We start from the raw sequence: 15787 nt of genomic DNA on the forward strand, positions 1-15787 counted from the left end.
TTGGAAACGTTCTTGATTTGTCTTCCATCTGTATTTTTAGTAAACCAAACATAACAAGATTGATCAACTGCGTCGACAGACCTACCCTGAAGAAAAACTGTCAACATAACGCATGCACTATTCATTTCAGTACCAGCTCTGCCCCTGTCATATTAGACAGTGGTGACACACAGGCAAAGATGCAATTTAGACACAATGCCTGTACCAGTGAGAACCAGAATACAAAGCCCAGCCATTATCTGTGATGATGACGCTCTTTTTCTTTGTTCCTATAATACCCTTGCCATCGAACACAATGCAGAGGAGACTGAGTCACATGAAAGGAGACAGAGAATTTATAACAACTTGAAATTGTTGTCATTGTTGACCTACCTAAGACCCAGCCAGCTGAATTGAGGCACTGGATACCATGGTGACCGTGGTTTTTAGAGGTGATAATGCAGATCGAGAGGTGTTGGGAGAGTTGGGTTTACAGGGAATTGGTTAGAGACACAGTCATAAGAGGTTTGTCAAATGACTGAAGGGTGATGCCTGTGAAAACATCCGCTAATCAGAAATGTGCCGACCAAGTGGCTGAGTCACAGCATTCTGATATATTTTATAATGACAGATATACAAATACATTAAATGTAGCCTTGTCTGTTCTTTCATTAAAAGACATTTTGAATTGTATTAGCGTCTCATGGTATAGCTTTGATAATCTTTTTAAGGGACAATGAGAGTAATGTAATTTGTTCAGACTGCCAATCAGGCAACAGAAGCAGATGTTTGTTAAAGGTAATGTTTACAGTGTTCTTGAGCTTAAAGAGATAACGCTGGTATCATCAGATTATTATTGTATCACTGTCCATAACATTCTCAGCTTTGTTCAATTCATCATCCGACTTAGTAAAGTGGTTTATGGACCTTAATGCCTACTTAGGAAGGTGCATGTCATTTTTTTCAGACTTCCAAATTAAGGTGTTGTCAAACTGTAAAAGCAAATAATGGGTTTTATGACATACTGAGTCAGAGGGAGAAGTTAACATTTGTTTTCCAAATATATCAAACAAAGAGGAATGATGTAACATCACTTAGAATTTATTGCAATGAGACTAGTAGGCACTAGGAAACGATAAAATAAAAAATGCAGAACACCATCGTGATTATTTGACACACCAAATCATTTTTAATCTAAAAAGGCCTCTCATGGGGTCTTGGTATTGGTACAGGGGCATAAGGTAGGGATCTTCTAATATGTTCATGTCAAATGTTGAGCCAATGCCTGAGGATCTTGTCTGTGTGCTGAATCTAAAAAGACTACTAGACGTTCATATTCAAATCATTTTCCCTGGTGCAGCTGAAATGCTCAGCCTTACAATCCCTTGAGAATGAGTCTTCCGAAAGAACAAATCAAGAAGATTATGAAGCTCCACTAACCGACCACACCGCAAAGGCCCCCTGTTGTTTAATGTCCATTGCTACTGTTTGTTCTGTGAAAACAAAGCAGCTAGCTTGCTGAACATACACAGCGTGTTTTTACCTCTTTTACAATATAACATGCCAAATACGAAAACGTAAGACTATCTAAAACAAATCCTAATTTGGTTCAATTATGATTTGTCTTTTCGTTGTGTTGCTGATCTTGTTTTATAGTTGTGAGGTGAGAGTTGGGTTGTCAGGAGTTCAGGTTGAATGGGAGACACGGACACAAACTTTACAGCTATAAAGCCCCAGCAAAAGTTTTGACACTTCACACCTCTAGCCTTGGTTGCACTCTGATTGGTTGCATGTTGCAGTTGCCAAGGGAGCTACTGTATATGCCTGGTAGCATTTATGAGTGGACAATATCCTCAGTCTCTGACAGCTTCACTAGTCACCAGCAAGTTGACTGAATCAGAGTCACTATTAATCACAAAACTCACACATGCTGAGAATGTTAATAAGAGCAGCTAGTTCAGCCAGGGAACACGAGTGGGCATTGGCCCAGCCACGCATGAGCTGATGTCGGAACCACGCCACCACAGTGCTGTAACAGTGTATCTAAGTCAGTCAGGGTACTCACTCTGTCTGCTTCTCTGCTGGTCGTCTTGCATGCGGTTACCAAACCCACCCACCGCCCCAGCCACCACCTGTAGGTTCTGTTTCCTTCTGCGGGGGGGATTGGTACTGCGTACCTTGCTCATTGCCATCGGTATTGTTATTATAATATAACAGTGTATGTGTATTGCCATGACATCGTATGTGTATTGTTATTTTAATAATGGTTAAATGAAGAGCATGGCGTTTCCTGTCTGAACTTATTATAATGCTGCTGCTAATGGTAGACAACATACAGGGACGGAATGCACAAAATCTACACAAGGTTGTAATGCACTCATATACTATGGGTGGTGAGCATATAAAATATTAGCATAAGACCAGTTTCAATATAGTAAATATAGATGCTATCTGGGTGCAGGGAGTTGAGTATGGTGGAAAATGTATGTATGATAAATGCATAAAGCTGGATTTCAAGTTCATCCAACTGTGATGAAGTGGCTTAATGGCTTCATTGCCCAAATCCTAAACTTTGCCTTTAAAACAGGAATAGTGTCGATGATGGTGACAATATTTCAAAGCTCAGGGGAAGCTAAGAGACATGGACATATTTCTTGTTACTTTGACATTTGTGAGTGTGCATACATTTGATGTGTTGAACTGCATACCTGTGTTTTTTCTGTTATATAAGCTACTATATAAGGCATTTTGACCCTTGTCAGTCTTCTTTGCCTTGAAACACAACAGTAGTTGGTGAAGACTCTTTTGTGTGAATGCCAGAAGCGTAGTCGGAGGTTGCAGCCTCATGCCCATGCATTCCCTGAATTCCTATCAGACCTCACAGTCAGGAAAATGAAATGATCATTTTGGGGGATTTATACAATATTCACATGGAGAAGTATGCTGAACCCTACTAAAAGGTTTTTCAAAGCTATAATCATCTCACTGCATTTTGCACAACCTATTTTGGGATTTGCTTTTTGTTTGCTTTTTGTTTCATGTGTTTTATTAAACACATGTAAGTGGTCAGGACATTGTCTCATGGCCCCCTTGATGTTAATCTATTTTACATCACCTGTGGATGTTCTCAAGGACGTTTTTTATGAAGTTGTGTCGTTGTCCTATAAAGGTTTTGTCTATTTATTAGTTAATCCTATAATTATAATTATTAGTTAATCCTGAGTGTGCAAAGTGTACAAAAATATAATGTTATCATGCACCAGTTTGAGTTACAGTTGAAACTGTGATTGATATGTGAAGAGAACACTTCGACAGGATTTAAGTGGCCATCAAAGATGAGCATTTACCCACTGCAGTTCTGATGTCAAACTGCAATCAGGTAAAAACCCTTCGGTGGTCAATGAGCATGCAGATGAGTTTCACTTAGAAAGTTTCTGACAGTTTGTGTAGAAATGATTAGTCAGTATGTACCCACAGTTTCATCAGCTGTCCAGGTGGGTGGTTTCAGATGATCAGCAGGTGAAGAAGCCAGATGTGAAGGTCCTGGGCTGGCGTGGTTACATGTGGTCTATGCCGGTTGGAGATACTGCCAAATTCTCTAGAACTATGTTGGAGGCAGCTTATGGTAGAGTATTATTTCAGCAATTAGGTGTTTCACTACAGTTATCAAGGGCTGATGCTATTGTTTTGATGTTGCTTCATAATAGTTGTTCTAGACTGTATTTTTTTGTCATCTGGTATTTACAAAAGCAGCTTAAAATAATGAATGCATAAATGTACAAAACCTAATGAAGCAATCATTTCAGGTGCGGCGGTTGCGTACAGCTTAACGAACCAATGTATCTGGCTTTCCAATCCGTCCTCAGGGAAAGAACACAAGATTAAGTGCATCATTAAGTGTAACTTGACTGGTGGTGTAATTGTGGGAATGCTTTGGTGACCTGGTCAATGAAAACAAAGATAAGTGAACAATGCCGCAATACTGTTACAAAACATATACTATACACAGTGGGATTCTGACTAATTTCTCTGAAGCAGTCCATAACATGAGAGCATTAAGAAAAAGTAGAATGACCACATAAGGGAGGAGATTGAGACAGAGCCTGTTTCTGTTTAGATTCCAGTCTTTCAAGCTAGCCACATTGCTTCACATAACATTTCTTGCTCTTTAGAGTTTAAGGCTGGTTAGTTTAATAAATATTTTCTTCCAACTGCCAAAGTAAAAAGCTTTATAAAATACATTTGATTGATTTACTTTTTATAACATATCAGTTGGATATAGTTTTTTTCCCTCTCTACTCTGTGCCTGTTATTTTACTCCACCTGCAGCTAGAATGCATACATACATACTCATCTTAAGTGATCCAGTGTTGTTGAGAGCGGACTTATTGGCCTCACTGGGTTTCTCTTACATCCTGTAAATGTAGCTCTTTATCAGCAGAGAAACACTTGTCCATGAGTGACCTTATTGAGAAAAGTAGGTCTGAGTTTAACTTGACTTGCATTAGACACTCAGCATATCTTGACAGAGACTAATATACAGAACACTAGCAGCTAATAGAATGGTTTGAAGTGGAATACGGGTAGGCTGTCTGGAGGAGCTGGTTGTCATTTAACAATTTTGTCAGTTAGCTACCGCTCTTATCCAGAGTGACTTACGTACATTGATGATTGCCTACATTTAGGACCTATAGTACTTTCCACAGAGGGAGGAAATAATAAACTACTTAGAAGCTGGCGATCACTATAGGGTCAATCCTCATTTTGTTAGACTCTATATCAGACTGAACTTTAGCCCAGGGGCTGAGTACAGCAGATTCAATCCGGCCCGGGTAGGTGTGAGTATAAAATTAAATAATTGCTATTGTGTTTAAATAATTGCTTCTAGTCCAGTCTTAAACATGGCAGACTAGAGCCAAAGTATTTAGAAATTATTATGGACCTATTCATGTTTTAAAGGGGCACTTTGTAGAACCCTGCCTCAAAACAGTAACATGACTTGTCAATTACAATTACAAGTCAATGTAAACTGACAGACCAACCAATGCTTGGATGGTGCTGCTAGCTGACAAGTGGCTGGGATGTCACATAGGTTATGTAAAATTGGTCAAAATGGTCCAGAGATTTACTGAGATTGTCAGATGACACATTCAGGAGTAAATTATGGTAAAGGGAATATACAATCCGCAAACCATTCTGCAAACTAGCTGTGCAGCTGAAATATTTAAAGAATTTCCAATGGAAGTAGAATCAGACTTTCCTTTTGATCAAGGACCATTTTTGTGTTTTCATTTCCCTTATACTTTTATAAACTCACTTAGTTCTAAGATGAGTGTTTTCACCATGTAATATCTTAAAGACATATTATACTTAATGTACTGCCAAAGAGTCATCCATCTAAATAAAAGCACATGTCACTGCCAACATTTTGACAACATAGTGCCAATGAAGTGCAACTTGAGCAAGATTTTGAGGTTCTCAGAACTGAATATTTTAAAGGGTATTTCATGACTTTACTTATAAAGCCAAAGTAAACTACAATGGATATAAAAAGTCTACACACCCCTGTTAAAATGCTTAATAGAATGAGACAAAGATATGTCAGGACATTTTCCCCTTTTAATGTGACCTATTATGTGAACAATTCAATTGAAAAACAAACTGAAAGCTTAGAGTGGGAAAAATGAAAAATAAAAAACTTACTATAACCTGGTTGCATAAGTGTGCACACCCTCTTATAACTGGGGATGTGGCTGTGTTCAGAATTAACCAATCACATTCAAACTCATGTTAAATAGAAGTCATTACACACATGCCATCAATTAAAGTGACTCTGATTAATCACAAATCAAGTTCAGCTGTTCTAGACATTTTCTTAGTTGCATCTCAGAGCAAAAGCCATGGTCTGCAGAGAGCTTCCAAAGCATCAGAGGGATCTCATTGTTGAAAGATATCAGTCAGAAGAAGGGTACAAAATAAATTCCAAAGTATTAGATATACCATGGAACACAGTGAAGACAGTCATCATCAAGTGTAGAAGATATGGCACAACAGAGACATTACCAAGAACTGGACGTCCCTCCAGAATTGATGAAAAGACCAGAAGAAAACTGATCAGGGAGGCTTCCAAGAGGCCTACAGCAACATTAAAGGAACTGCAGGAATTTCTGGCAAGTACTGGCTGTGTGCTACATGTGACAACAATCTCCCGTATTCTTCATATGAATGGGCTATGGGGTAGGGTGGAAAGATGGAAGCCTTTTCTTACAAAGAAAAACATTCAAGGTCGGCTGAAGTTTGCAAAAACAAACATCAAGTCCCCCAAAAGCACTTTGGAAAATGTGTTATGGTCTGATGAAACCATGGTTGAACTTTTTGGCCATAAATCCAAAAGGTATGTTTGGTGCAAAAACAACACTGCACCTCACCCAAAGAACACCATACCCACAGTGAAGCATGGTGGTGGCAGCATCATGCTTTGTGGCTGTTTTTCTTCAACTGGAACCGCTGCCTTAGTCAGGGTGGAGGGAATTATGAACAGTTCCAAATACCTGCCAATTTTGGCACAAAACCTTCAGTGTTAATAAGCTGAAGATGAAGAAGATGTTCACATTTCAGCATGACAATGACCCAAAGCACACATCCAAATCCACAAAAGCATGGCTTCACCAGAAGAAGATGAATGTTTTGGAATGGCCCAGCCAGAGCCCAGATCTGAATCCAATTGAACATCTATGGGGTGATCTGAAGAGGGCTGTGTACAGGAGATGTCCTCGCAATCTGACAGATTTGGAGCGCTTTTGCAAAGAAGAGTGGGTGAATATTGCCACATCACGATGTGCCATGCTAATCGACTCCTTCCCAAAAAAGACTGAGTGCTGCAATAAAATCAAAAGGTGCTTCAACAAAGTATTTGTTTAAGAATATGCACACGTATGCAACCAGGTTATTGTGAATTTTTTATTTTTTTATTTTTCCCCCTCAAAAATGTCAGTTTGTTTTTTAATATACTTTTTTTTACGTTATAGGTCACATTTTTATATCCACTGTATGTCCTTTATGTAGAGATGGAACATAGACCATAGCTCAACCACTGACTGTAGTGGCCTATAGGGAAAAAGCAGCAACTCCCCTTTCAATGTTAGCATAACTAAACGATTAGGCTGAAGAAGTTTCAGTCATAGCGTAACAGAACAGCTGTGCCTGAACATGTTCTAGTTTTTGCATGACAAAAACGACAGTAGCAGAATGAGATTCAGTGTTTGTGTAACACAAGGAATGGCTGAAAATGTTTCAGCGTTGACAAATCAAAACAATAATGTCTCTGCCCATTTCAGTCTAAATATTATTGAGATAAATATTGAGATATTGCTGTTGCTAGCAAATTAGAACAGTGCTTGTGTTCTCTGTGAGTACAACAACTTTTCACTGGTCACACATGCGGTGCAATCGTTCTAGATGTCAACATAACAAATCAGGGTTTTTCTATCCCCTATAAATATGTATTACAGATGAGTGGAACACAAGTGGATGTTAAAAACGCCATTTAAGTATGACATTTATTTTTTTGTCATTGATTGTGCCCTGACATCTGCTTTGACTTCGGGTGAGGTGAGCTGATTTCGTGAGGAGAATGCAATTAAGCTTATGTAGTGATTGATTTTCAGTGAGGGCATTGATTGCGTTCAGCAATCAATGCCCTCATTGATTGGAGTTTATACTGCCTGAAGTCAACACTGATGGAAGGGGTTGACTTCAGGCAGTATAAACCCCCAGTGAGCTGTCTGTCAACACCACGCCGCCTGAGAATCCATGAGAATCTAAACTTCAATCCAAGCATGACAGATGGACAGGGAGGCTTCCCTCGAGTTGTATGGTTGACTCAAATGCTAACAGTACACACGGTATCTTAGCAATCTGTGTCAATGCAATAGCTGGCATTTGTCCCTATATGACCAGCAGTATATTAGTCTTATGTTTTGGTTAGTTGGGAAGACTGTATATATATATATTTTTTTTTTCCTGGTACACATAGAACAACCGCTTCCTCTACAATTGATTCAATATTGTAGGAGTTGTTTGTGTTATGGCACATTATGATCAGCAGAGGGCAGACAGGAGAGTCAGAGAAAGCAATAGAGTAAAAGGGCACTCCCTCACGTCCGCAACTGTTCAAATACAGTGGAGCAGCAGTACCATCGTATTACCGAATACAAACATTACATTATCATGACCACTGTGAACAATTACATATTTATATTACACTACACCTTATTAGAATCTGATGGTGTCCTTCATTTTTGTGAAACATCATAAGAACATAATAAAAACACATACTATTAATATATACTATTAAATACATTTTTAAAAGGAATATTTACGTATTGGTAATGAACCATGGCTTTGATAATCTTCTTCCTTTCAAGCGGGAAGAATAGTCAGGCTACATTGTGGGAAGTCATTAGATACTGCCTACACGGTCTGTGTGTACATTAGTCTTCCTGTCTGTCTCTCTGTGTTCGTTTCCAGCCTGCTAATGCCACATTATCTGAGGGTGCTACGCTGATTTCGCCACACCAAGCTCTCACAGGATTACTGCTTTGGGGCCATATCTCCCATTGGAAATAGAAATGAACATCTAAAACTTAAAACAACATGGGAGAAACAGGGGACACGGGTATACGTGAGTGCCTTCATAGCACAGGTAAACTGCTGAATGATTAGTGAACTCCTGTGTTTTAGGATCTGAGTTATTGTTGCCCAGTGTGAGTAATGAATGGCATTATTGCAAAATAAATCAAACAAGAAAGAAGTCCTCCTCAACCTCCTTCAGCATGGGTGTACTAAGAGTGAATGCCCTTTGACATTAAAACCCTCACAGAGGTAAAACGATCATCCAAAACGTAGTGTAACCTTAGCCTGGCTGACCCCGTGCATGCGTCCGCCAGGCTAGTGTAACCTAGCCCCTTTACCTAATTCTGTCTCTGTCTGCCTCCCTTACCACGTAGTGTAGGTCAGACACAATCTGGATGTGTCTGGCTCTGTACTTCTGCTCTCTCTCCCCCTCTCTCACTGAATCATGTGGGCAAAGGGGCGAGGCGTGGTGGGAGAGTTACAGCGGCGGCGGTGGCAGTTTTTGCCGGATATTCCTGAGGAGCGGCATTTAAGCTTCGGAGCTGTTCCCTACGGTGGTCTAGTGTCTATGATAGGAAAGCATGGCTGGTGGATAATATCGGAGACTATAGTAGAGACACACCCCAGAATATAGACGCATCTGTTTACTGCCCACTGAGATGGAACGATCACATCACACATCTGTATCCCCCTCTCCAGTCCTCCCTCCTTTTCCGTCTCACTCTGTCACTTTGGCTCTCGTCTTAGCCTGTGTTTATTTCCCGTCCTCTAATGGTCTCTGTCTGTGTAACCTATTTTCTCTCTCTCCTTTTCTCCTGTTTAATTCGATTTTTGAATTAGTTCAAGTGTTGCTTCTTTGTGGTAAAGAAGGCGCGGCCCCTGTTTCTTTTTCCTCACAAACGTTGCCTCTTGTGGTGGTCTGAGAGAGAGGTTAGGCTCTTTCTCGATCCAGTGCTTTCCTCAGTAAGCTGATCCTGCTGGCACGGTGAGCTGGGAGACTTCCTTTTCTGGAAGGACCTGATGCATCCCGTTAATGGCCCGCTCTACACTTGTCTCTCCACAGCCTGCCTGAGAAGCCAGAGGTCTCATTTGATATGGCAGCCCCTTGTGGAAACCTCCCAGCTTTAACCGTGCCGAAAGAAGCCAACGAGTCAACCCTCCACTGATCATTTGGCGGTGCTCTCTATACCGTCTCTGTCTGGATCACTCCCCCTCCTCTCTTTCTCTCATGCATGCTTTCTCTGTCTCTCACTCATTCACTCACCCACTCATCGCTCTCTCTCTCTCTTTCTTTCTCACCCTCCCCATCACTTTCTGCATCAGCTTTAGTCAGACTAGAAGGGAGTTACTGGGTCCACTGTCAGGCACTAGATCCTCCAAGCTACAGGATCATTAACCTTTTAACGGAATATTTTCTTTGGTTCTACTTTTCTTTCCGTCTTCCTTCACTATCTTCATCATTATCATTCTCTCCCTCCTCCTCTTCCTCATCTTCCTCCTGCTGTTCTTCTCTTTCCTGCTTCCACACCCTGCCTCTGGGAAGAGGAAAGGCACCATTCACGCAGCATAGCGGTGGGAGTGGACCTCAGCGTGTGTATCTGTGGGTGTGTGTGTGAGTGCGCTCGTGTGTTTGTGAGTGTGGGGGAGCGTCAACCTCTCCAGTCCTCTACACTCTGTCTGAGTGGAACATCCCTTTTTGTATGGACTTTTATATGGCTTTGAGACTTGCAGCACTGAAAGCAACACCACTGCCCAAGCTCTACATGTTGGACTAAAACACAGCTCAGGAAATCTTTAGCCCAAGATGAGTGAGGAAGCTAAAGATAAAAGCACTGGCAAACCAGTGCATCGGAAGAAAAAAGGAAAAAAGGTATGTGAAGTCTTGATAAAAGCTGTCAACATTTGTTCTATTGCTGCGGTTGGTTTACAGAAACAACCCTCGCTAGTTGTCGATTTGTGAAGTTAGGTGAAGTTTAAAGGGATTAAGGTGTTATGTTTCATGCATGCTTTGGGTTTACCCTGGTTGGCCATTTGATGAAGGCAAAGGTACATTAGTTTGTTTCTTGGTACCTTAATGCAGAGGACACTATCTACGAACGCTATCAACAACCAAAATGTTCTACAGAACAGTTCTGTAGAAATGTATTTGCGTGTGCATGTTTATTGTGGTATGTCAGTATTTGACTCACCTGGAATGCAGAGCCATGTACTAGACAGATCTTGTTGCAAGCTACTCTTCGTGACCGCTCGTAGTCCGGGTATTTCTATTGCACCTTAACGAACTGAAGCCTCCTCATGATTACCAAAGCAGGCATGTTAAGGAGGAAGGGGAGAGGGCAGCCCCAGGTTAGGGCGGGGGCAGCACCTCTTGTTGTTTCTCATATTAAGCAGCGTCAACGTGAGTCCACAGCTACACTCCCAGGGGGCTGGAATCACACGATTTAATTGAAAGTCTTGTTAGACACAGGACAGTGTTTATCACATGGCTAAATGGTTTGGTGTGTGTGTGTGCGCACATGCCTGCATGTATGTACGTATGTGTCTGTGTGTCTGTGCGTAAGCAGCTCTAAGTGCTGCTCCTGTTTTGTTTGTTTTGTCAATGCACTAAGCCCATGATGAATGGGATTCAGCAGGTTTTATGGACCCAGGGGTAGACAGGGATGGGAGACAGGGAGAAGGGAAAGGCGAAAGCTTTAGGGAAGCTTTGGGGTTTTGGCTTTGAACTGGGGATTGTGCTTGGTTGGGATAATTGTTTCAGAATGATAATTTTAGGAGCGCCATGGTTGGTATCTCTACAGTCTTTGCCGTTGTTTGCCTTTATTTTGCAGATTGTACTAAGATAATAAATGGAATTGTACAATGGACCCCCTGTAGATCATTTTGCATTTGATGCAGGGTTTAAGAAACTATTTATAAAAAAAAATCTATGAAAATAATTACAAATCACAGTGAAGTTGGACTTTACTGCTGTTGCAAATAGAACACACACAAACAGATTACCTTGTAATCAATATCGAAGCTTGTGTGCTAGAAACTCCAGCTACTTTCCTTTGGTCGAACTGTCGGGGTACTACAAAAGTTTTTATGACTCCTGTTTTCCAGAACTTTTCAATCTGATCTGCCTTCAATGAGCTCTAGCAAAAAAACATGAATTCTATTCATTGGCAGATTCGAGGATAGTTAATATAAATATTTAAAACAAATACATTATGTTCCCAAACTACATGCAACAAAGGCAAAATAATTTGCCTTTGAGAATTTCATTAGCATTTTTCTTGTGGTCTCTAGTATGTCAATATCAAATAGCTGATTTTCATGCAGCCCTCTTGGCTCACGTTTTGTTCCTGTTGTATTGGGTGCACGAGACCGTTGAGAAAATATTTGATTAATTTTTTATTTAAGTAAACAGTACTCAGATTAATATCCCTTCTTCCTCCAACAACCATAAAGCAAAGCATTTGTCTCGTCTCTTTTCCGCGTCTTCATGCCTGGAGAATCCCATCATCCCATGCACGTTGTCATAGTAACCTGATTCCCACAGATATAAGCTAGAAACTCAGTTTTTGAATTGAAGTTAAACATGACATGTTTCAACACCTTCATTGAAAGTGCAGTGTGTTTAAGCTGTTTAACAACTACAGTTTGTAACTACTTGTCATACTGATATTGATTTTTGAATTATTGTGTATATATGAATGCAAATTAATCTAGCTAGCCAAAATTACATTTTGGGTTTTGTTGTAGACTTGTGTTTTATAGATTAAAAAAATAAATAATCATGTTGCATGCTTATTTATCATAACAACACGATTTTGCAGGTTTTACTACTTACAAATAATGTAGAAGTCTATAATTTTTATCATAGGTATTCTTCAACTGTGAGTGACGGAATCTAAAACAAAAATCCAGAAAATCACATTGTATGATTTTTAAATAATTTGTTTGCATTTTATTGCATGACATAAGTATTTGATCACCTACCAACCATTAAGAATTGCGGCTCTCACAGACCTGTTAGTTTTTCTTTAAGAAGCCCTCCTGTTCTCCACTCATGACTTGTATTAACTGCACCTGTTTGAACTCGTTACCTGTATAAAAGACACCTGTCCTCACACTCAAACAGACTCCAACCTCTCCACAATGGCCAAGACCAGAGAGCTGTGTAAGGACATCAGGCATACAATTGTAGACCTGCACAAGGCTGGGATAGGCTGTGCATAACAGTTGATGTGTACCTATGATAAAAATTCTACATGCTTTGTAAGTAGGAAAACCTGCTAAATCAGCAGTGTATCAAATACTTATTCTCCCCACTGTATGTTATATGAAGAGAAGAAAAAGTGTAAATAAATCAAACGTGTAACTAAAATGTTGTTTTATTGTTTTATGAAATTCTACAATTTATATTCTTATCCCTCACTTTTGAATTTTGGAAATATACTGGACCACAGTAATTCTAACCAAATACCAAGTGACTTGTATGCCCAAGCTCCTCTTGCCAGTTTCTTGATTAGCTTTTCATTATCAGTACTTGTAAAGAATAGTTATCATCATAGATGCTCAAAGGCTAGGAAAACCTTCTACATCTTGGTGATTTGAAGATCAAGCATCACTCTCAATACAGTTTGGTAAAACAACCATCCTGTACAGCAGTGATAACATCGGCACCTGAAGCTAGAAGTTAATCAAGATTAGTCATTTTAGGATCCAGATATATGCTTTACCATTGGGAGATAATCAGTATATCTATTTGTTAATTCTCTCAATGGTGGGCACATTCAAATGTGTTCCAGTGCTGGCATGTTTGTGTGTGAGAAAGTGTGAGGGTGTCAGTGGGAGAGCCAGATAAGCTTGCCAGATGTTTAAATGATTGTAGCCATGGCAACTACTTTCCACACTGAGAACGAGGGATACGGAGAGTGAGAAGAGGGGGCCAGTGTTCTAGTCAACCCTGTGGCAATCAGGCCAGACATATATTTCATAAGACTACTGGTGGGAAATACTCAAGAATACAATCAAGTATATTTTGAGTTCTGGTTGCTGACTTATGAAGATATGTTCATATTATAAATCAAACTGAAATGTAATTTTTGTCGGAGTATGTGTGCAGCTTCAGATTGAAATGCCTGCCAAATCCAAACAAATTATGTAGAAATCTGAAGAGATCTTTGGTATTCAATGAAACAATGTTACCCTAGACTATTCATTTAAAATATAAGTTATTTAACCGACACAATTATCCATTGTGACCTAGAGTAGTATATTCACCTTTACACTATTTTATAGTGGCCAATGTGCCCTACCAAATATATTCTTTAGCATCTATTCATCATTTATTTAGTGTTCCTGCTTCTATAAATTAGTACCCATCTGGGTGTTAAAATGTACATAGAGCTGTGGGTTTTCTGCTCCAGATAAGGTCCCTCTCATTGGAGAACAATGGGGACATCCTGTTTTGTCACCTCACATTACAAGATGGGACAACAGGTTACCTGTCGGCCTCCGTTGTCATGGCAGCGACCCATCTGTGTGATGCTAAACATCTTCATCTGACTGGCCGTCACCCATGGGGACAGTGGGGAGAAAAGGGGTAGGAGGGAGGAGGGAGGAGAGAGAGAAGGAGGTCAGGTGGCCGTCTTAATGTTGCCTTGATTTTCTCTTCAAAGACAGGTCTGTGGATTAAAGAGAGAGGAGAGAGAAGCCCTGTTGTTGGTTTAATATGGGCAATTGTCTACTGTACAGTGGGTTGTTATTGTCTTAGGCTGTGACAATAAGAAATCTGTATCTATAATAAAACAAATAGTATTGTCAACAGCGTTTTGTATTGGTTGATTTAGGAAAAATAAATATTGACAGGGGTGTCTAAACTAATCAAAAGTATGCTAAATAGAGGATTGGAAACAGTTGTGGAATTAGCCTTTAGAATTCTGTGATGTGGTTTTGAATGATGCTTCAACGTCTATCCCAGCAACGTAGGGACTGATAGTGCTGTGTTCTGGTCTTGGTTTTAATGAATTAACTTGGACAGTGACTTGTGTTTACAGGATTGGTGACTTAAGCCCTTTTTGTGATGTAGCCTTTTAAGTAATATCTCTAATCAGAGCATCGCTGACAACAGCACCGTTAATGGAACTGGCCGAGAATGTGTCCTTAAGAAGGATACTTGTAGGTTTCTTTGGAGTTAAATGTTTACCGAGAGGATCAAAATGTGAGCTTTTTCTGTATATTAGTAGTAGCACAGACCAAGAAAAAAGTATAAAAAAGAAAAGGGTATTTGTGTGTGTGACTTTCTGAGGTTTGAAGTTGTGGGGAACTCATTGAGATGTATATTGACAGTAGTGTGTGTCACTGCTTTTGGTGTAAATACACTGCTACGGATACAACAATCTCCTCTGTCTTTCCCGACTGACTATCTAATGAAGCATAAAATGCCTATCGCTTTTTTCTGCTCATTGGTGCGGCATGCCCATTACAGATCACTGTCCTTAAACACATATGCAGGTCTTCTTCTGGTTTATTCCTGGTGCTCCTCTAGGCAGTCTGCTGTCCCAGGGCTCAGTCACAGCTGCATGCCCTGGGGACAGGGCAAAGGGATCAGTCTGTTAGCCTGTCAGGAGAAAATCAGACACAAATGAACTGACTCTGTCTCCTACAGCGAAGGAAAGAGGGCAGAGCACAGAGAGACAGAGATAGACAGACACCGAAAGCACAGAACAAGGAGAGACAGGATGGAAAGCACGATGAGAGGGAGAGAAAAGGGGACAGAAGAACATGAAAGAGTGTGTAGAGAGAGAGAGGAAGAGAGAGAAAGTACAAGGAAATGACAGTGAAGAGAGTGCATTTACAGCAGCAAACTGGAACAAAACCATTGTGCAGGCGCGCAGGTCTGTCGCTATGGTTGTAAAAGTGTTACAAACACAAACACAATCAGAGGTACCAAGCACATAAACTGTAAGATTTCTAATGAACCAACGCCACTAGCATGTATTCTCTGGTGCCAATAGTCTGCGTTTCTCGTCTGATCTCCTCTGTTCTCTTCTTCATCACTGCAGAACAAAGTAGAAGAATGTCATGATTTCGTTTTTTTCATGATCACACCCTCAGAGAGTGAGTGTACCAGTTTGTACTTAGCTTCAGTAGAAATCTGCAAGGAACACCAGTGGTGTAGTAACTA

At 40.3% G+C, this 15787-nt stretch overlaps 1 protein-coding gene across 1 annotated transcript in view; it reads left to right on the forward strand.

The window, feature by feature from the left end:
- Positions 1–9883: 9883 nt before the first annotated feature.
- The window catches only part of ank3a (ankyrin 3a), a 127636-nt gene continuing 121732 nt past the window's right edge, over positions 9884–15787 (forward strand). Inside the window, exon 1 of the mRNA XM_034292720.1 lies at positions 9884–10483. Coding sequence (XP_034148611.1) covers positions 10418–10483 — 66 coding nt within the window. The 5' untranslated portion in view covers positions 9884–10417. The remainder of the gene's footprint in view (positions 10484–15787) is intronic.

The sequence above is a fragment of the Esox lucius genome, chromosome 6 (genome assembly GCF_011004845.1).
Source record: "Esox lucius isolate fEsoLuc1 chromosome 6, fEsoLuc1.pri, whole genome shotgun sequence".
Classification (NCBI taxonomy): domain Eukaryota; kingdom Metazoa; phylum Chordata; class Actinopteri; order Esociformes; family Esocidae; genus Esox; species Esox lucius.